At 39.6% G+C, this 20,710-nt stretch overlaps 1 protein-coding gene across 4 annotated transcripts in view; it reads right to left on the reverse strand.

Annotated features, from left to right (window-relative positions):
* Positions 1–1,866: 1,866 nt before the first annotated feature.
* Positions 1,867–20,710, reverse strand: part of ankrd6b (ankyrin repeat domain 6b) — a 60,541-nt gene continuing 41,697 nt past the window's right edge. Inside the window, exons 5-14 of one of the 4 annotated variants that reach the window (XM_087852655.1) lie at positions 19,489–19,587; positions 17,348–17,446; positions 15,950–16,027; positions 15,418–15,522; positions 14,309–14,416; positions 13,030–13,200; positions 10,841–10,993; positions 8,191–8,304; positions 5,241–5,526; positions 1,867–4,379 (exon numbers count right to left, since the gene is read on the reverse strand). In XM_087852655.1, the coding sequence (XP_087708781.1) occupies positions 3,802–4,379; positions 5,241–5,526; positions 8,191–8,304; positions 10,841–10,993; positions 13,030–13,200; positions 14,309–14,416; positions 15,418–15,522; positions 15,950–16,027; positions 17,348–17,446; positions 19,489–19,587 (1,791 nt within the window). In that variant the 3' untranslated portion in view covers positions 1,867–3,801. Of the gene's footprint in view, positions 4,380–5,240; positions 5,530–8,190; positions 8,305–10,840; positions 10,994–13,029; positions 13,201–14,308; positions 14,417–15,417; positions 15,523–15,949; positions 16,028–17,347; positions 17,447–19,488; positions 19,588–20,710 lie in introns of all 4 variants that reach the window. The other 3 variants (XM_087852654.1, XM_087852656.1, XM_087852657.1) reach the window with 3 other exon arrangements.

Consider the following 20,710-nt stretch of genomic DNA (forward strand, 5'->3'; position numbering starts at 1 on the left):
CATTGGTTTGGCTCATTTCTTGAAACAGAAATTACATTCTCAAAACTCTAAGATCATTTGGCAAAACACTCTTACAGTTTAGCACAACACTATAGCTCACCTGCAAAAGCTCATATCTCTTCCAAAACTGTTCACTCAGGCTTCAATCTAAATCCCTTTCTCATTTAAACAGTCAGTGTCTCCAAAATGGCAAAGATCCTTCTCAATAGCTTTGGCTCATTTCTCGACACAGATCGGACATTCTCATCATTCTTGGTGCTTTTGTCAAAATAAACCTGGATGGTTGATCACAACAACATGGTCCACCTGCAAAAGCTCATATCTCCCCTAAAACAGTTCACTCATGTGTCAAAACTACATTTCTTTCTAATCTGAATAGTCAGTGCCCCCAAAATGCATCGTCCCTTTGGCATTGTATGAGTACTGCCATACAAAATGTTTAGATGTTTTGTCACTATGGCAGAGAACCAACAATATACAACAGAAAAGAGTAGCCTCCAAGGTTTGACATCACAGATTGCACTCACACTGCCAAGGAAATGATAACCATTTTTTATTCACACGCAAAGAAAGTTTCATACATATGTAAAAAGAAAATGTACATTACAGTGGTAAATTGCATGAACACAAAATCAAAAAACAAGGACTTATTCAGTGTTCGCTGTACTCATTCTCCCGCTGCACAGTGACTGGAATACTAACTAAACTGTATGAATTATGTAATTCCATAGTTTACAGTAATTTTTTCAATATATTTCTTGTCATATTTAGTATCAAAACATTCCACTAGTCCTCTCCACCTGCTAGTATAGACCTACCACTGTAGGCAGATGCACACAAAATCTCTACAGTAAGTTATACATTTTTTGCCTCACGCACAGTGCCCTGTCCTATACAACATATAATTCCATCATAGATTACATAGAGTACATGCCTGTTTTCCCTGCGAAAGGTTTGGATAATGGAGGAGACTGTAGAGCGAGGCACCTTAGGCTGCATTCGACGACCTGCCTCTGCCATTGTGAGGCCATGGTTTATGACATGGTTTATGATTGTGGCCCGAATTTCATTCGGGACAGCAGTGTCTTCGTGCTCCTCGGCCTCCTCTTCCCCCTATTCCTCCACCACGCATTCTCAGTCCTCCTCTTCTTCTTCTTCTTCTTCGTCCTCCTCTTCCTTGAGGAAGAACTTCCCCTTGTCCGTTTGCTTGGCCTTGTCTATCCATGTTCAGAGATCGGACTGGCTCTGGTCAAGCTCTATATATCTGTGTTTGGCAGCACACAATCATGGAACACACCTGTGTGTGACACCTAGTTTCACCTGACTGTCAATGACTGTCATCAATTTATCAAATATTCAAAGAAATTCATATTTGGTATCCATGGTATTATGTTCTTGACCAATTTTGACAATTGAACAGACGGTTGTGCATGCGAGTACTTATACAATGAAATCATGCTGACATGTTTTGGAGGGAATGATCATTAGACTGAGAATCAATTAATCAGTTTAGATCTACAAGATCTATTCATTTGGAAAATGTGCTAAATGTGGGCTAACTGTATAACTGTAGGCTACTTGTACTTAATCATTTGCAAAGATGCACTGAGACAATTGAGACATGTACTAAGGCATTTGCCATTTTATAAAATGAATGAGAAATGCCATTCTGTTGTGAACATTTGCCAAGAGGTTTGGAGGTTTGTCCATGTTATTTTGAGAATGTAATTTCTGTTTCAAGAAATGAGCCAAACCAATGGAGAAAAACTGTAAAAGAACAGTACATAAAAATGAAATCCCCACAATAATTCATATCAGACTTATTACTAAAAATACATTCTGTGAAATGTGAGTAAAGTAATTTACAGACCTTTATTTTACTCAATACTGTTCACCATAATATTTTATTACAGTGATTAGAGCATGCTGTAGGTATTAAAGGTACTGCTCTCGTTAGTTATGGAGTTCTACAGGGTTCCGTTAGGCAGTATTATTAGAAAGCAAAGCATACATTTTCACTTTTATGCAGATGACACCCAACTTTATATACCGATGAAGCCAGATAACACACACTTATTAGTTAAACTGCAGGAATGTCTTAAAGACAAAGCGACCCGGATGACCTCGAATTTTCTGCTTCTAAATTCAGAGAAAACTGAGGTTATAAAAAAATCGTCAAAATATGGTCTCTAACCAGATGGCTACTCTGGATGACACTACCTTGGCCTCCAGTAACACTTTGAGGAATACTTTTTGAACAGGATATGTCCTTCAAAGCGTACATTAATGTAGAAGGACTGGACCCAGACACACAGTGTACGAAATGTTTCTTTTTATTTCTCGACACAGCAGTGTACTGTAAGGTTTGGCACACACGATTCTCACTGCAGGTGTCTCCTGGCGTTGCGCACGCCTTCTAAAGCCTTTCCTCCTCTCGTGAGTGTCACGACTCACTCGATAAATCTTGTAATAACACTGCACGGCTTCAGGGCACACCACGTGACAATTAATTTCTATCACTTGGCTGAGCCTAGGATGTTATCACGAGACTGTTCCAGTGGAAAATCTCCCATAAAGTGAACCTCCCAAGCTGGCGGGACCTTCTAGTGAGGCTATTAATGGTTGTAATCGCATCCCTGCATGCTGCCACAACAGTTTATTAGACTGGCCAATTCATACCCAGAATTAGGGGGTGCGACAGGCACGAGCAAACCGCACCCTTAATCCTATGTGTTTTGTCCTTGTATTTTAATATCAGTGGCACAATAGGATACTTGTGAATATCACCATGAACACATCTCACTTCCATCCATTCTGCCTCCAACAATGCCCCACGGCGCAGCAACTGCAACCAGCTGCTCCAGGTCCCGCATCTGCTGGTCCAGCTATTCCCACAACTGCTCCATCTGCTTCTGTTGTGTGCCCGCCTGATCACGGCTCATGGTCGCCATCTCTCCCAGCATCTGGGCCAGGATTTGGAGTGGCTGCGCCTGTGGCGCGGCCTGAGGCTCGGACATACTCCGACTGGGTTTCGGCACCACTGTACAAGGACCGGACCCACACAAACAGTGTACGAAACGTTTCTTTTTATTTCTCGACACACAGCAGTGTACTTTTAAGGTTTGGCACACACACTTCTCACCACAGCTCTCTCCCAGCGTTGCGCACACCTTCTAAAGCCTTTCCTCCTCTCCACTCCAGCATCACTGACAACAGTAGAGAGCTCATCAGTGCCACACGACTACCTGTCCACTCACCTACCTGGCACTGCCCCTTGAACTCACTGCGCCACCCCTCCCCTGCAGCTGAGCCAGGGACCACACCTCCACCACAATTAAACATACATGTAGGACTGTTTTCTTCTATTTACACAATATCTCCAAAATTAGAAACATCCTGTCTCAGAACGAAGCTGAAAAACTAGTTCATGCATGTATTACATTTAGGCTGGACTACTGCAATTCATTATTATCAGGGTGTCCGAAAAAACTTCAGACAGGAACTAGAAGGAGACAGCATATTTCTTCTGTACTGGCTTCCATTCATTGGCTTCATTGGCAAATCCAGAATCAAATTTAAAACCCTTTGCCTGACAAAGTCTTCTATAATCAGGGTGCATCTTATCTTAAAAACTTCATACTACCACACCACCCCAATGGAGCACTTTGCTCTAAGACTGTGGTTCTGAGGTTCTGCAGTTTTGTATACTGGTCCTCAAGAGGAATCACATTTATATGATGTTTGGTCAATGCTGGACAGATCTCAGCAGTGTTTTTCTCCCTCCAGCAAATGGATTGTATCTTAACAGTCCTCGTCCCGATGCATTCTCAGCATACGTAGCTCATCCTCCAGGTAGGCAATCCTATTAATCAGAGCATCTTTCTCTGTCTGAGCCTTCTGATCTGCCTGCCATTGAGCCTCCTGCACCTTCCTCTCATACCAGCGCTCCATCTGAGTCGTGACCGTCTCAAAGAAATACTGGGTCACCTCAATGGCATGCATGTTGTCCCTCTCCTGAGTAAACGTAGGCTGGCCTCCAAAGACCTCTAGAGGCCTGACCTTTATGTCCCCTCTCAATTTAGTCCTACCCTGAAAATATTTCTTCTGGTGCTTCCCTGTAGCACAGTGTCCTTCCTTCTCTCTGATCCCTATGTCATTTCCGCTGCTGCAGCGCCGCTCCGTGGCTGGAGAGAAGCTGCTGGATCTTTGGCTCCTGGCCCCACTCCTCATTATGTCCACATCATTCAGCTCCTGGTTCTTCCTCTTGGTGTCAGCAGAGGTCACAGAGCGCTCCTTTGGCCGAACCACCTGAACAGATGATGGGGGGTTCTTGGCTGCTGCGGGAGAGTCATCCTCTGTATTCTGATCCTTATCACCATCTGTACAATTCACAAGAGGTTCAGCCAACATTAAACTTCATGGTACCCTGCTGTGCTTCTAAATTCTGATTGGGGGTTTTCTCTGTATTATTCTAGGGTCTGTACCTTACAATGCAAAGGTACAGACCCCCGAGGCCTCTCTGTTGCTGTATAAATAAGATTAGAATAGAACCCACTAGGCAGCCTGATAATTAGCATGCAATGCAAATCTGCAGTCACAAATAGCATGTAGCATTTTCTCTGTTGTATTTTCATGGTGTGAATAGACCTATAAATGCTGTATAGAATTCCTGTTTTTTCAGATTCCAGAACTGATGCCAAATTTGGGTGGGAATGGGTAGGAATTATGTAATTGTTCATTTCTTTATTATTTGTTTATGTATACTGAAGATACTTGCTGTTTTCTTTTGCATATCACTGGCCACTTAGCATTTAGACATTATCAAGACAGACTTTGATGACCAGCTGTTCTGAATTTTTCAGAAACTGCTGGGTTACTGGGATTTTCCCACACAACCATACACAGAAAAATGTGGAAAACTATTTTGTGAGCAGTTCTCTAGGCACAAATGCCTGGTTGAGAATGGGCAAACTGAGTTCCTGAAACAGTAACTCATTACAAGCAAGGTATTCAGAAGAGCATTACTGAACAGTGTACACATAACATGTAGAACCTTGAAGCAGCTGAACTACAGCAGAAGACCACACCAGTTATCACTCCTATCAGCTCAGAACAGGAAAATGAGGTTTCATTGGATTCATTTTATTAATTTACAGGGTTGCTGTTTTAAATTTGATTTGAAGCTTCTTCTTTTTTCTTTTAAACAAAACAAAGCATCTTTGTTTATGCTGATTTGTTACCTGGAGAGCTCTCCACATGAACAACAAAGTAGTGACTGGCTGTGCCACCCTCTGCCACACTGGACTCTTCCCGGCTGAACTCCAGGAGTGGAGGGTCACTGTGGTGCTCAAGGCACTGGGAGCTGCCCCCTTGTCCAATGGGCACCACAGCGAAGGGTGCTACATTAGCTTCGGCCACAGTAGAGGAGTGCTGTAACTTGGTGCTGCTGGGCTCTCCTGTGACACGGCCCTCCATGTTCTGCAGTTTGGACAGACACCAGCTCTTCAGTTCACTGGCCAGAGCTGCCTGCTTAGGGGACACAATGAACCACACACAAGAGTTCTATTAATGACAGAAGAGCTCATTAGATCAGCTCCCATTCATTTAGTGCATACACTGTCCTAAAAGTAGATTAAAAGAAAACAATGATGTAATCTTTAATGGAGTTCATCTATTCATCATTATATCCTGACATCCACCTGATGCAGCACATTAGTCCCGTATAAGATCACCTGCAGAGATTGAAAAGTTGTGTACAGTTCAGTTTAATTAATTGTGGTAAATGGTAAATGGACTGGTTCTTATATAGCGCTTTTCTACTCTTCTGAGCACTCAAAGCGCTTTACACAACAATTGTGCACAGGTCAACTGATCAGGTCCCCCTGCTTGCAGATATATGGGCACTTCAGCATACTGTGGACCAGCAGTACAGAAAAAGAATGATAATGCTAGCTGCAGGAGTCAATAGACGTACTGAAGCATATATTACTGACCAGACAGAATTGCACCCTATTAATATTACAGTGCCTCTTTGTACAGCATCAAGCTATAAGAGAAGCCCTGGAATCTCTTTGGATAGACCTTCTCCAGATTCAGCTCGCGTGAACATGATGCAGTTGAGGAAATTTTATACGTAATATATCGAGAACATCTGACTAGTTTAATGTTCTGGGGTTCCACAGCCAGCTGAGTGCAAATGAGGCAGTGAAATGACTCTGGGTGGAATGTGCTAATGTAATTACACGGCAAGATATTCCTCTGCCTTCAACAGCATCCACATCCAGTTTATAGGTTCATAGAATGTGATCTATAATTGTGAGCGTTTGCAATACTGTTATTTTAATTCAATTCAATTCAATTCAATGTTTGGGCCCACTGTGTAATTATTAGTATGAAAATCATGACAACTTAAGAAATGCTTAGAAAAATTACCGTAACATCTATTCTACTTCACATACTTATGACTTAAAGGAATGGACCACAGCACCAATAGCTTCACATTCACAATTAAAACAACTATTCTATTTTGTTGGCTAGATGTAATAAAACTATAACAATTGCCATGAGGGCATTGGTTACCCTGTGAAACATACCAATAGAGCACTTCACTCCCAGACGCCGGTTTACTTGGGGTATCTAGGATATTTAAAAGTAGAATGGGAGGCAGAGCCCCTCTTTTGTGGAAGCCTAACAATAGGTATAAACGTTCCTTTTTGAGGAAAGCATAAAATTGGGGCTGGATCAGGTGACCTTAAATCCTCCCTTAGTTATGCTGCAATAGGTCTAGGCTGCTACAGTTTCCCATGATGCACTGGGTGCTTCTTCACTTACCTGTGTGTTTACACGTAATAATTAGTTATTATTCTCTGGCTTTCTTGCACAACATGTCTTTTGTCCTCTTCTCACCCTCAATTAGTCACAGCAGATGAATGCCCCTCCCTCAGCCTGGTTTTGCTGAAGGGCACTGTCACCGAGCATTTGTCCATCTGATTGTTGCAGTTTTCTCTGTATTATTGTACGGTCCTTAACTACAATAAAATCCCCTCTATACAGTGGTGTAGAATAGGGTTAGGGTTAGATGGCCATATATTCTGCTTCAGAGCTTTTGGTATACAGCAGAATTCCTGGTTCCATTCACCTCAGCAAGACTTCCCAGTCCTGAGGCAGCAAAACAGCCCCAGACCACCACACTAACACCAATATGTTTACTGCTGGTACTCCTTTTCTTATATGCTGTGTTACTTTTACGTCAGCTGTAATGGGACACACACCTTCCTAAAGGTTCAGCTTTTATCTCGTCCGTCCACAGAGTATTTTCCCAAAAGTCTTGGGGATCATCAAGATGTTTTCTGGCAAAACTGAAATGAACCTTTATTTTCTTTTTGCTCAGCAGTGGTTTTCGTCTTGGAACTCTTAGCCTGCCATACAGGCCATTTTTGCTCAGTCTCTTTCTTATGGTGGAGTCATGAACACTGACCTTAACTGAGGCAAGTGAGGCCTGCAATCTTTAGATGTTATTCTGGAGTCTTTTGAGACCTGTTGGATGAGTTGTTGCTGCTATAACCTTTGGACTGGACCGGACTGAAAGATCTCAATTACTTTGTTTGTCATTTTTTCCTGAATTTCCTTGGATCGCAGGATGATGTCTGGCTTTTGAGGATCTTTTGGTCTACTTCCCTTTGTCAGGCAGGTCCTATTTAAGTGATTCCGAACAGGCGTGGCAGTAATCAGGCCTCGGTGTGACTAGAGAAATTGAACTCAGCATTCCAAAGATGTGATACACCACAGTTAATTTATTTTCTTAATTATAAACACCTTCATTTAGAAACTGCATTTTGTGTGTACTTGTGTTATCTTTGCTTAATATTTGAAGTTTTTGTTAATCTAAAACATTTAAGTATGACAAACATACAAAAAAATAGGAAATTAGGATGGGGGCAAACACTTTATCACAGCACTCAATGATGATGCCCAATTTCGATAGCTTGTTGTGTCCCAATGTTATGCAGACCCCAGTTAACATTTTCTATTGCCTTTGTTTGATCTGGAGATTACAGTAAAAGGTCTGTTATGTGTTAAATTTCCTTTTTCTTCATGAACAAACTTCACACACAACAAACATCATTCTGTCATGGCTTCATACACAGAGCAGTCAGAGTTCCACAGTCAGAGGTATCCTGACAGTGTTACCTGTCTCTTTTCTGCTTCACGTCGTTCCTGCAGGGCCCGTTGCTCGATCCTCTTCAGACAGCTGCTTCTCTCTGCTGACGCTCTCTCCACTGTCATCTTGTCAAGAGCCCAGATCTAATCACAGACAGCAACGTGAAAACAGGGCTGACACCGTTAAAAATATAAAGGATTTATCTACTGTGCTTCCTATCATTTTACTGCATGTCTGCATTCAAACCCTGCTGTCACACAGGCTAAAGGCAGAGCTTTATTCACCTTCATTCTACAAATTCATTCAAGTTTAGGCTTCACTAAAAACCCAAGAATAGACAGACATTCTTGTTCTGTTTATTCTGTTCTGTGACAGTTTTACAAATGTGTATTAGGGCCACATTAAGAAAAAAAATTGAGAATAAAGTTGTAATTTTATTTCAAGAAAACAGTCATAATACTATTTTGAGAAAAAAGCCAAAATGTGCACATTACAGTTATTGTTTTAAGACAAACTGTCAATGCTGCCATACCCTCTACAAAATGACTCGTGTAGAAACAAACTTGGTGAAACTAATTGATCGGCTGTTTTGTGATCGAACACACATTCTCTTTATTGCACGATGGTGTAATCTGTTCATTACCATCTGTCCATATTTTGTTTTGTAGCAATCCACTCTTCCCTGTTTGCGTGTTTTTCAGTCTGACCACATGCATCCTCTTACCACACTATGTTTATGTGCCAAAAGAGAAATCATTTCCTTCCTTGTAACTAAAGACCATTCTGAATTTTTTATTGTCATGTACTAATATTATTTTATTATTATATGAATATAGCACAAGGTTCAGTTACCTTTGTACAAAAATAGTTGGTAGAATTGTCCTTCAAGGAGCTACTTTTTAATTTCTTACTTGGAGTACATTCCAGAGCCTGCACTTTTTCACTTTGACTTGAGTAAAAAAGTTGCTTCAGTACTTCAATCTTACTGGAGTAGCTTTCAACCTCTTTACTTCTACTTAGATAAGTAAATTCTCACACTAATAGGAGTAACTAAGGTGCATCCGGAAAGTATTCACAGCGCTTCACTTGTTCAACATTTTGTCAAATTGACATTAATTTTTCACATCAAAATTCTAGACATAATACCTTATAATGACAAACTGTAAAAAAAGTTTGCTAGAAATTCTTGTAAGTTTATTAAAAATAAATAAATTAATATATAAATTTACATATAACATGTGCATGTAGCCTTGTTATTTTAGTGAAGCATCTTTGGCAGCAATTACAGCCTTAAGTCTTGAGTATGACGCTACAAACTTGGTACACCTATTTTTGGACAGTTTCCTCTTGCAGAACCTCCCAAGCACCATCGGGTTGGATGGGGAGCATCAGTGCACAGCCATTTTCCCATCTTTGCAATTCAATTCAATTTTATTTGTATAGCACCAAATCAGAAGAACAGTTCCCTCAGTGAGCTTTACGTTGTAAGGTAAACCCTGCAATAAAAAAACAAACAGACAGAGAACCCGCAACAATCAACTGACCCCCTATGAGCAAGCACTTTGGCGACAGTGGGAAGGAAAAACTCCCTTTTAACAGGAAGAAACCTCCAGCAGAACCAGGCTCATGGAGGGGCAGTCATCTTGACCGTTGGGAAGAGAGAAGGAAGACATTTCTCTCTCTATGCAGCATTCTGAATCAACTGAAGGTTTTTCAGGGAGTAGGACAGCCTGATAATAATTATAACAATGAATTACAATAGCCTAGCCAATTTACAACAGCAGGACTCCAAGTTGTAGAAACATCTGACAGATGATTGGTAGAAACAGGATTCACCTGAGCTCAAATTTTGAGTAGCAAAGTCCGTGAATGTTTCTATACTTATGTGTGTGGTATATTTTGGATTTGTATACATTTTCAAGGAATTTCAAACAACTTTTTTTCACTTTGTCCTTATGGGGTATTGTATCTAGAATGAGGTGAAAGTGAAAATGAAGTTAATCCATTATGGAATTAGGCTGTAAGATTTTAATATATGGAACAAGTGATGTGCTGTAAATACTTTTTTTGGATGCACTGTAACTTGCTTCCATTTCAACAATCTGTCAACAAGGGGATTCCCAAAGACTCGTTAGCAGAAAACTTGGCATATCATGACTTGGTGTGCAGCACGTCCTTGAAAATGTAAGAAAACTTGGAAAAGTGGAAACCAAAAGATGAAGCCAAAAGGCAGGCCTATAAAAAACCTAGACGGTAGATGAACAGTATCTAAAAAGCCTTAGTCCTTAAGGAATGAATCTGGTCGTTCAGTTGATCTATCTACACCTCATGAGACCTTATCAGAAATGGCCTCAGTCATGCCTAGGGTGTACGCGTACACCCTGGACAGATTGCCAGTCTGACACATAGAGACAGACAAACATTCACACTCACATTTACACCTATGGGCAATTCAGAATCATCAATTAACCTCACTTGTGAGAAGAAGAGAGAACCCACACAAACTCCACACAGAAAGACCAGTCATGAAGGAAGGGAAAAACCAGGGCGGCAGAGTTGAGAGGTAGGGAGGCCTCTGAAATGCTGTTAACCTGGTGAATAGCACCAACTGCAGTTAATGTTATGTGAGTGCTTACTTTCTTCTGTGGATCAGTTGCAATGAGCAACTGTATATGCTACCTGGTGTTTGTTCTTGCGGTCGAGCTGGCCCATCTTGGTGTTCAGTTGGTCTTGAATGATGTGGATCTCAGTTTTCATTTCCTCCTTGGTAGCTTCCAGCTGGTTTTCCAGTTTATTTATGAGAGGCTCGCAGCGGCAGCCATTCAGAGGAGCCTGTAACACAAACCAGAAATCCATATTTAAATCATTAAGGTATTGTAGTGGAAAAATGACAGAAACAAGGATGTTCATTAGGAATAAATGAAAACATTCTGAGCACTCACATGTGATGTAATTAACTCTTTACCTTTAAAACAGATAAATAGTGAGTGCTTGGTACAGTTGCCTGATATGCCTCAATGGTCACATTAAACATGAAGGGCCATTATGTTTTAGCCCATCATTACATTCTACAGTCTACAGGTAGGTTGAAGGGCAGAGGTGGAGGGTTGCCTGTAGAATGTAGCACATTACCACATTCAGGCGTTTTACACAGCGCCCATCAGCTGCGCACACTCAGCATAGACCCAGGGTTATTATAAATAGAAAAATACACCAGAGGAAAGTAGTAGAGTAGTAGACTGAAGCTCCTTGCATGAATCAAAAGCAGAATTCACAATTTTCTTCAGACCTCCACCATAGGCATGCCACAGAAAATGGACAAAATCCAGAAGTTTATGAACAGTGTGATAATAACCTTTGGTTTGTGTAATGTTAGAAGAGGAAATTAAGGAAATTCCAGCAGAAAAAAGGGAAATATGAGTTTTGTGGATTTGTGTATTTTGCTGCAGTAACAACGTTTCTTAGCAATAAATCATACTATGGGAAAGCTTTTTCATTTCCTCTTAAATGATGTCACATTTGAAAGAAAAATGCATTTGTGGGCTGAGCAACAGAGAGGATTTAATGCCAAGAAGCATTGCTACGACAAACAAATGGACATTTTCTTTAAATCTTCATTATTCGCTCTGGTCACTGTGGTATAAGTGTCTCTTAATTATTTTATTACACGATTTAATACACACTACTAACCCGTTCATCCATAAGTTATGTCAACCTCAATCAGGATATTTTTCTTAAGTATTTTTATTTATCTGTTGGTATGAAAGGAAGAATAAAAATACTTAAGAAGAAAATCCTGATTGAGATTGTGATAATTCATGCATGACAGGGTTAAATAAACACATCATAGTAACATATAACGACCAGTGTGTGGCAGGGTATGGGGTGGCACATCAGTGTCCAATGTAGTGGTTTAGTTAGAGGTCTTAAAAAACAAAATAAACCTGTCTGAAGGATAGAAAAAAAAACTTTAGGAATTTTATTTTTTTATTTCACCTTTATTTATACAGGTAAAATCATTGAGACACTAGGTCATATTTTCAAGATATATCCATACAAACTTCAACATGTTAATACATACTATAGCTATTAAAAATGGAATGGCAAAATCAACAATATGGTACATTCTTAAAAAGAAGGAATTTAATAGCCAGCTCAGCAGCAACAAAAAGCCTGCAAGCCCACAAAAATGGACAAGCACTTTTTTTTTCTTGATTAATAGAAACCTGACTAGCCAAGTCAAGAACACACTCAAGGAGATATCAGAGACATGTCCATGAATGTAAATACAGAGGATTTACAACAAGGTGCAAACCACTCGTTATAGCCAAGAACAAACTGGCTGCTGATTAATTGTGAAATGTACAAAACTATACTCTCCGCTCAGATTAAGCCATGTGGTGTAAATGATCGCACAGACTTCATAGTGTGAGTGAACAACTATCCAAAGCATACTACAAAAGCAAACCAATAGCTTCTCGAAGCAAAAAATTGATATTCTGCAATGGCCAACTCGGTCACAACATCCTAACCTAACAGTACATGCTTTTCAGTTGCTGAGGATACAAATGAAGTAACAGAGACCTACAAACAAGCAACATCTGAAGGTGGCTGTAGTAAATGCTTTGTAAAGAATTTCAAGGGGCAAAACACAGCATCTTGTGATGTACCTGGATCCTAGACTTAAATACTATCATTAGAACTACTTTAGTAATTACCAGTAACCAAGCTAGATACAAGATACTGGCATTTACTGTCTGAAGAATAATTATTTGCTTTTCTCAGTGTCTACCTAGCCTGGTTGTTATTTAACAGCACCTTACTTGTGCCAAATTGGCACCCTCAGTGATGGTAGTCTATTCACTTACCTGCATTATCTTGCCATCTTTTGCTCGGTACAGTGTGTACAGCTGATAGGCTTTGAAGTTGTGTGGAGGGATGGAAACATAAGGGGCGGTTCCACGCAGTTTACCTTTCTTCTTATGAATGGTTCCACAGTGCCTGGTCTCTCTGCAGTGCAGAGGGTCAGACAAGGACGGCTGCAACAGCATTTGTAGGGAATTAATATGTTAAGCTTTTGGTTTTTATATTGTGCAATGTGTACATTGTGCCTTATCTACATTTTTTAGTTATATCAGTGGCACTTCTTCAGGACAAGCATGTAAAAACTGACATAAACTAAAAAGCTCCTGGCATGTTTGCATCCATCCTTTACATTACTGCCATCTTGTGGTAGTAGTAGATATTTAACTAACTACGTAGGTAATAATATTTTACAATCCATTGGCTAGGAAGGAGTGTAGAAAGATGAAGACATCCATATAGAGTGCAGACAGGCAGGTATTTTTTGATGTGATCCAATTTATTTTGTTAAACTGGTAAACAATGCAGTAAGATGTTTTTGTTTGCGTGTTTAGGCAACAGGGTGGAAAATCATCTGTGTCACCGTGTGTCACTGACTTAAGTTGTATCTATATTTTATATTATATACTCTATATTATATATTTTGAATGGATATATCATGATTTATAGTCTGATTAATTGCTCTCGAAGATTAATGGTTCATGCTAACACTATGCATCAAGTCTTATGACCTATTGCTCTGCAGTGACCATAAAACTGCAATAGTTAACCAACACTATGTGGTTGTAAGTTATTAATTCATTAGTAACAAGTAATTGATTTTGGCTACAAAAATATCCTGCTGGCCATAAATAAGTTGCAATCGGAATTACCTCTAACCATAAATGTGTCAGAAAGATGCCAAAATATCCCTTCTCTCTGTATCTTTCTGTTACGCCTTCTCTTTGTCATTGTCTGTCTTTGTCTGCTGCTTGTGCAACACCAGTGCTGTACACCCCAGGTTTGCTTGGTTTTTGCTGTGCTGTTCTGTTCTTGGTTCTAGAAACTCATTAAACGGTTTCAACATTCTCTGCTCTTCTCCAGAGGACAATTTTTCAGTGGTTTTAAATGGTTTTTAAATGGATCTAAAAAAGGTGACTCTTCCTGTGACCAGCTGGCCAAAGTCCAGGACAAACCTGGGATAGTTTCTTCTGAGGTTAGCCCTTATTACTGGTTACTTTTGTTTTGTTTTTTTTAAAGGTTTTTATTCCATGGTTTATTCCATATTTATATGCATGGTCTTACCTTTTTTTTCCACTTCCTGTTCTTTCCTCTCCTGGCGTCAGTTACCTTAGTGTGTTTGCAGGCAGCTTGGTCACTGCTCTGGCTGTCGCCTGCAGCAGATGCACTACTCTGTAGAACGAGAGGAAGGTTTATCTAAGCAGTTTCCAGAAACATTTAAACAGTATGAAAGATTTTAAAGTGGACATTATGAGACATATTATGGATTTTTGTCTTTTCCCTTTTCTTTTTTCAATACTTCAAGTCTACAATTCTATCAAAATCGCAGTGTTCCCAATCGTTTCCTTTGCTATATTCAGTGGAGTATTCAGTGGCAAGGACATTTCACGACTGGATTTGTGCACAGGTGGCATCCTATTAAGGTACCACACTGGAATTCACTAAAGTCCTGAGAGCAACTCATTCTTTCGTAAATGTTTATAGAAACAGTCAAGCATGCCTTGGTGTCAAATCGTATATACCTGTGGCCATGAAAGTGATAGTAATACCTGAATTCAGTAATTTGGATGGGTGAGTGCATACTTTTGGCCAATTCAATTCATGTCAATTCAGTTTTATTTTTATAGCACCAAATCACAACAACAGTTGCGCAAGGCGCTTTATATTGTAAGGTAAAGACCGTACAATCAGACAACCGTCTTTGAGCAAGCACTTTGGCGACAGTTGGGAAGGAAAAACTCCCTTTTAACAGGAAGAAACCTCCAGCAGAACCAGGCTCACCGACAGGCAGCCATCTGTCATGACCACCTGGGGGTGAGGAGAGGGAGACAAGACAAAAGACATGACATGCTGTAGAAGTGTGCCAGAGATGAATAATAACTCCTAATTAAATGAATTAGTGAGAAACTAATTCCTGGCACACAATGATATTGGCACTCTAGCTAACTCTAGCTAAAGAATATGATAAAGGCATTGTCCCCACAAAAATATAAAAATCCTTAGGGCTAGCACTGTGTGTGGCCAACGCCAGAGATATGTGGAAACAACCCTGACTCCCCTCCTCCATAAAAAAACATTCCTGTTCATTCCAGTTTTTGCTGACATTTTCCTATTTTTGTGAGGAAGTCTACATTCATTAAGTTTCAGCTACACTGACATTTAAGTATATTCACCTTACAGGGTAGCATCGCATTTCTAGGCACTGACTGGGCCCGACCTTCTGCCTTCAGCTCATCTCTCCTCTTCCTTGCTTTCCTGCCACGCACAAAACTTTGCACCTGAACACAAGAAGACACACAATTCATCAAGTATGATTTGTGAATTATATATTGTATATATTGTATTGATAAGTATTGATGAGTACAGTTTTTACTGGCTTTTCAAAAAAAATTAAATTTTAGCTGTTGGTATGTTAAATATAGTTTGTGATCTGATTCTTTTTTCTTGTATTTTATTTATTTATTAGTTTTTTACATTTATTGTTTTTTTCTTAAATTGATGAACTAAAAATAAGAGATTAAAATGTTGGGCAGTGAAATTTGGTAAAATATGAGCTATAGTTACTAAACATGACAAATAAAACCTAGAAAAGCCCATGAGAAAGAAAAATCACACATCCTACTTTTCATATACGTGGAAAACAATCAAGCTATTTATTATAGTTATAAATTATGTCTGCCTGTACTGGTCACAGTGAGAGTTTACCTGGGGTGCTTTAGTCAGTAGAAGAGCTACTTCTGGGTTGTTGTGTTCTCTGGCCTGGTCCAAAGCTGTTAGACCTGCCTGCAGACACCCAGAGATACAAGTCAAGACAGACAAAACATGAGTCCACCTTCAGCTGGTCACAGTTTCCTCTTTCTTCCATGCAGACCGGATGTTTTCCCTGGCTTGTGGTAAAACCTATGATATTTTTACTTTTTGTATGTGTTTTTATGTGAAAGGTGAAAATGAATGAATACATTATTTTCTTGTTGTTGTTTTTATAAACTCAATATGTGTTAGCAAATTATTAACTTATTTTCTATCACTGTGAACCTGTTAGTATTGATGGGATATTTTAATGTACAATCTGAACCTTCACACATTTCAGGGTGGCTGTAGCTCAGGTGGTAAAGCAGGTCAACCCTAAGTTGCTCTCCGATGATCCATTGGAGTATGAATATGTGTGAATGTTAGTACGCACTTCTACAAGTGCTTGTATGAATGGGTGCTCCAGGAGAGTAGAAAAGCGCTATATAAGAATCAGTCCATTTAACATTTCATTATATGAAATGACATCTCCAAAAAAGGTATAATGATTTGTAATGCGATTAGAGAATTTCCAGCTACTGATGGTCAATTGCTCAAATGCTTTTCAAGGTGCTACCTGCTGCTTCTACAAAGAAATGGTGAATAGCACAGCTTTGAGTTAAAAGCAAGAAGCAGCGACTGGCAGCAAGCTGATGGAGGAAGTGGATGCATTGTGAGACCCTATCCCAAGTCAACCCCCTACAATTTCTTAAGACAACTCCTTTTTCAGTTATTTTGACAAGTGAGTGGAAGGAGAAATGATGTAGTCATAGATGATAATTCCTGTTAGAATTTATCATATTTATCATATTTAATATGGATCTGACATCATTATAAATATGTCTGCCTTTAAAAAAATACTGGCACTCGCCAGTGCTAACCCTCAGCCTCCTGTTAGGCATACCTATGGTTTCAATTTCAAAATTCTACGCTGGCTTGTTGTTAACTTATGGCAGTCACAAGATTTTCAGAAAACTTGACCTCTGACCTTGAGGTTGAGTCCCCTGAGATTCTAGCTTGTGACAGACAAAGACAATAATGAGGAGCTGGCTAAAATGTGATCCAACAAGGACATATTAGTGGCTGGATATAGTTGGAGAAATACACTAATTAGAAAAACTGAGTCATCCCTTGAGGACTAAAGCAGGAACTCATAGAAAATCATAGGCCAACCTCAAGTCAAGACATTTTTTATAAATTTCTATAAAACTCGTGAAACTTTTAGACAACAGAAAGTGCCACTTATAACTACTATGGTTTTTCAATGTGCTAAAATTAAAGACATGCTTCTCCTGAGTCTACAGAGACACTCACATTGTTGTTGATGCGACTGTCTGCTCCAGCCTCCAGCAGCAGGCGTATCGCCTTCTTATGATTCAGTGTAGCTGCCACATGTAGTGGAGTGTCTCCAGCCTGAGGAAATTCATCACACACAGACATGCACATGAATATGAAACAAATAGTTTTTAAAAACATCAATATTAAAAACAAAGGAGAAAGGAGTGCTTCCTGGATTTAAATTGTGTCTCTTTGAGGTGCTCTTTGGAAGGGATAAATAGGCTAAATCATCAAAGAACAATTCTTCTCAAATAAATGCACGGTAATGTTTGACATAAAAAAGGTGTGTTAGGTAATGTTAATATAAGTTTAACCTTAACTTGAAGATCTCAAACAGATGCCAGTTCTTTATTATTGTGGTCTATTAAACAATGCAATTACTAATCCAATTACAAAACAGTTGGGATCCTGTGTAAAATGTAAATAGCAACAAAATGTTATGATTTACAAATCATAAAACAGTATTTTATTTACAAGAGAACATAAAAAGCATACTGATTATTAACTATGAGCTATATATCTGAATAAAAAAGGTTATTTCAGTTAACTTCTTCATTTATTAATTTTGATCTTAATATGACTCAGTCAACATAATATCCTCACTCCTCCATGTTAATCTTACCTTATATGATGTAAATAATCTCATCCTTAACATGCAAATCCCCACCTTATATGGTTCATTTAATCTACTAGTTTCTCTACTAGTTATAATTTCATTATATATTTTTACAAGTTCAACTAATATGATATATGCAATCATGTGGAAAAACTTGTGTGTCTCCCTTTCCATGAATCACTGCCTTATCATGGAGGAGGGGTTATATTGTCGGGGGGCTTTGTTGCCTACTGGTAGGGTCTCCCATGAAAAATTGGTCCAGGGTGAGGAACCAGACAAAGGGCGATTCAGAAGACCTTGCCAGTACAAGATCAAGGGAACAGCTAAACCCCTTCTCTTCTCTTATCTTATCTTATCTTCTCTTATCTCAGGATAGTGTTACTGAGACCCCGCCATGTAGCCTCGCCTGGGAAGGGTACCCGAGGGCAAGCACCTGGTGACCAGGCTTTGGCCTATGGAGCCTGGCCGAGAGCAGCCCAAAGAAGGGACATGGAATGACCCTCCTGTAGACCCAGCACCCACAGAAGGCACTGTGTGCCAGGTGTCCCTGGGGAAAATCTATGCCAGGGTGGTGGAAAGGAGAGTCCATCTGTTAGTCGAACCTCAGATACAGGAGGAACAATGCGGCTTTCGTCTGGGCTGCGGAACACTGGACCCAGCCTCTTAAGAATGTTTCAGGGTGGGTGGGAGTTTGCTCAACCAGTCTACATGTGTTTTTTGGGAGTATTCTATGGGAGGTGCTTTGGGTGTATGGGGTGTCTAGCTTGATGTTATGAGCCATTTGGTCCTTATAGAACCACTGCAAGAGCTTCATTCACATTGCAAATCATGCTCTGCACCGGAGGGTTCGAGTTAGGGTTCAGGACCAGCCAGTGGAGCACCTTTGGCTCGGGCAAAGCAGGACCAGATGGCAGTGCTGTGACCTCTTGCCTGTATTCCTGATGCTGGGGTTGCACAGGGCACACAGCTTGCGGTGCTAGAGCCTGAAGGACACCCTTTATCTGAGCCCACACCAGAACCCAAGGGTGCTAGGCAGCCCCCACCAGCACCTGAATTTGAGCCTGAATCAGCGAGTCCTGCATCAGCAGAATTCAACCCCCAAAAATCAGTACTTGTTGGCCTCAAGCAACCAGAACCTGCGTCCGAGGTTTCCACATCAGACAGCGTGTCTGCAATAAGTGGGGCTTAGAATAAAAATATTAACACACTTTATGTCAAATACAGGAATAAACTTGTTCTTTCTGTTGAGTGCATGTATACAGCACCAACTATAAAGTCAAGGCACTTTTTATTATACGGTAAAGACCCTATGATATTACAAAGAGAACTCCAACTATCAGAAAAACAAGCACTTGATTATAGTGGATAGAAAGAGCTACTAAAAAAAAACCAGTTCTATAATTCAAACGTGATTTTTTTCACATTACAGGAAAAAAGTTCCAATTAATTTTTCATCAAGTAGCTTTTACCAGAAAAATGCCCCAGTCAGTCGACAACTCACCAAATTCTTCTCTGACACAGAGCAATATGCTCCAAGCAAAATACGAATCACAGCCAGATGATTGTAGCGGGCCGCCACATGTAGACAGGTATCACCTGCCTGCAAGAAATAATCACTGGTAAATAATTTTACAGCATTCACATTCCTCAGGTCAAAGTAGTAAATCTCCCCAAACACAGTGTAAGAGATTTACTACCTTCACTCTCAAAGCAGATAACACACATAGCCTAGGACTCTGTGTGGGGGACCATGTTATCGATGCTGTCCAGCACTTGAATGTTGCTGACAGTATTCAAGTGACAGTATTCAACTTTTTATTCAACTTTTTATTTAAAAAGAAGAAAAAACAAGTTCATTTGTTTTTGAAGCTCAAACAATGAAGGTTTGGAAATATATAACAATATTACAAATAGTATATTATGAATAATAATATAACACAGAGCACAGTATGCAGGGCACGCAGCACACACACTAAAATAATCCTATTATAAATAATAATATAACACATTAAGATTAACTTAAGGCATCTATGAGTCATTAAAGGCATTACCATGCAATAAATGAATCCACTCTGGCCCTGCTGTTGTGACAATTCTTGCCCTCTCTGTACCTAACAAATGCACTGTCTGAAAAAGATCAGATCTTTAAGAACAAAAGAGGTCGTATATATTTTTCTTTCAAGTTTACATTTTTTAAATTCAAACTCAAAATAATAATCAGCAGTAGTGATTGTTTTATTATTATTTTACCATTCTATAATTATGGTGCACTTGGATGCTTACAACACAGAGTGTGAACTTTGCTAGGATTTAAAATCAGTACCATTTATTTGCATGAAAGTTATATCAATAAATATTAATAAATAAAGATTGGAAATTTTTTCCACTATACTTTTTTATAGTTTACTATATCTGCTGATGTGTTAATAATGAAGAAAAATGACAAAAAGTAAAGTCACACAAATAAAATGCATTTTGCGATGATGAGCACTGAGCTTTAGAGGTTCAGCAGAACACAGTGATTAAGTACATGTCACGTCGGTGTGTGGAGAGAGGGAGGAGAGAGGACCCAAAAACAGGACTTGCAGGCTTATGAAGGCTGTGGACGGTGCTTATTGTGAAGACAGGATAAACAGAATATGAGACGACTGACTGAATGACTGGCTGGAAGAATTTAACTGAACTGACCTGACAACACACAACCGGGACTGATGATGACAAGA

The sequence above is a fragment of the Neolamprologus brichardi genome, chromosome 15 (assembly GCF_056152115.1).
Source record: "Neolamprologus brichardi isolate AB-2024 chromosome 15, ASM5615211v1, whole genome shotgun sequence".
NCBI classification, from domain to species: Eukaryota; Metazoa; Chordata; class Actinopteri; order Cichliformes; family Cichlidae; genus Neolamprologus; species Neolamprologus brichardi.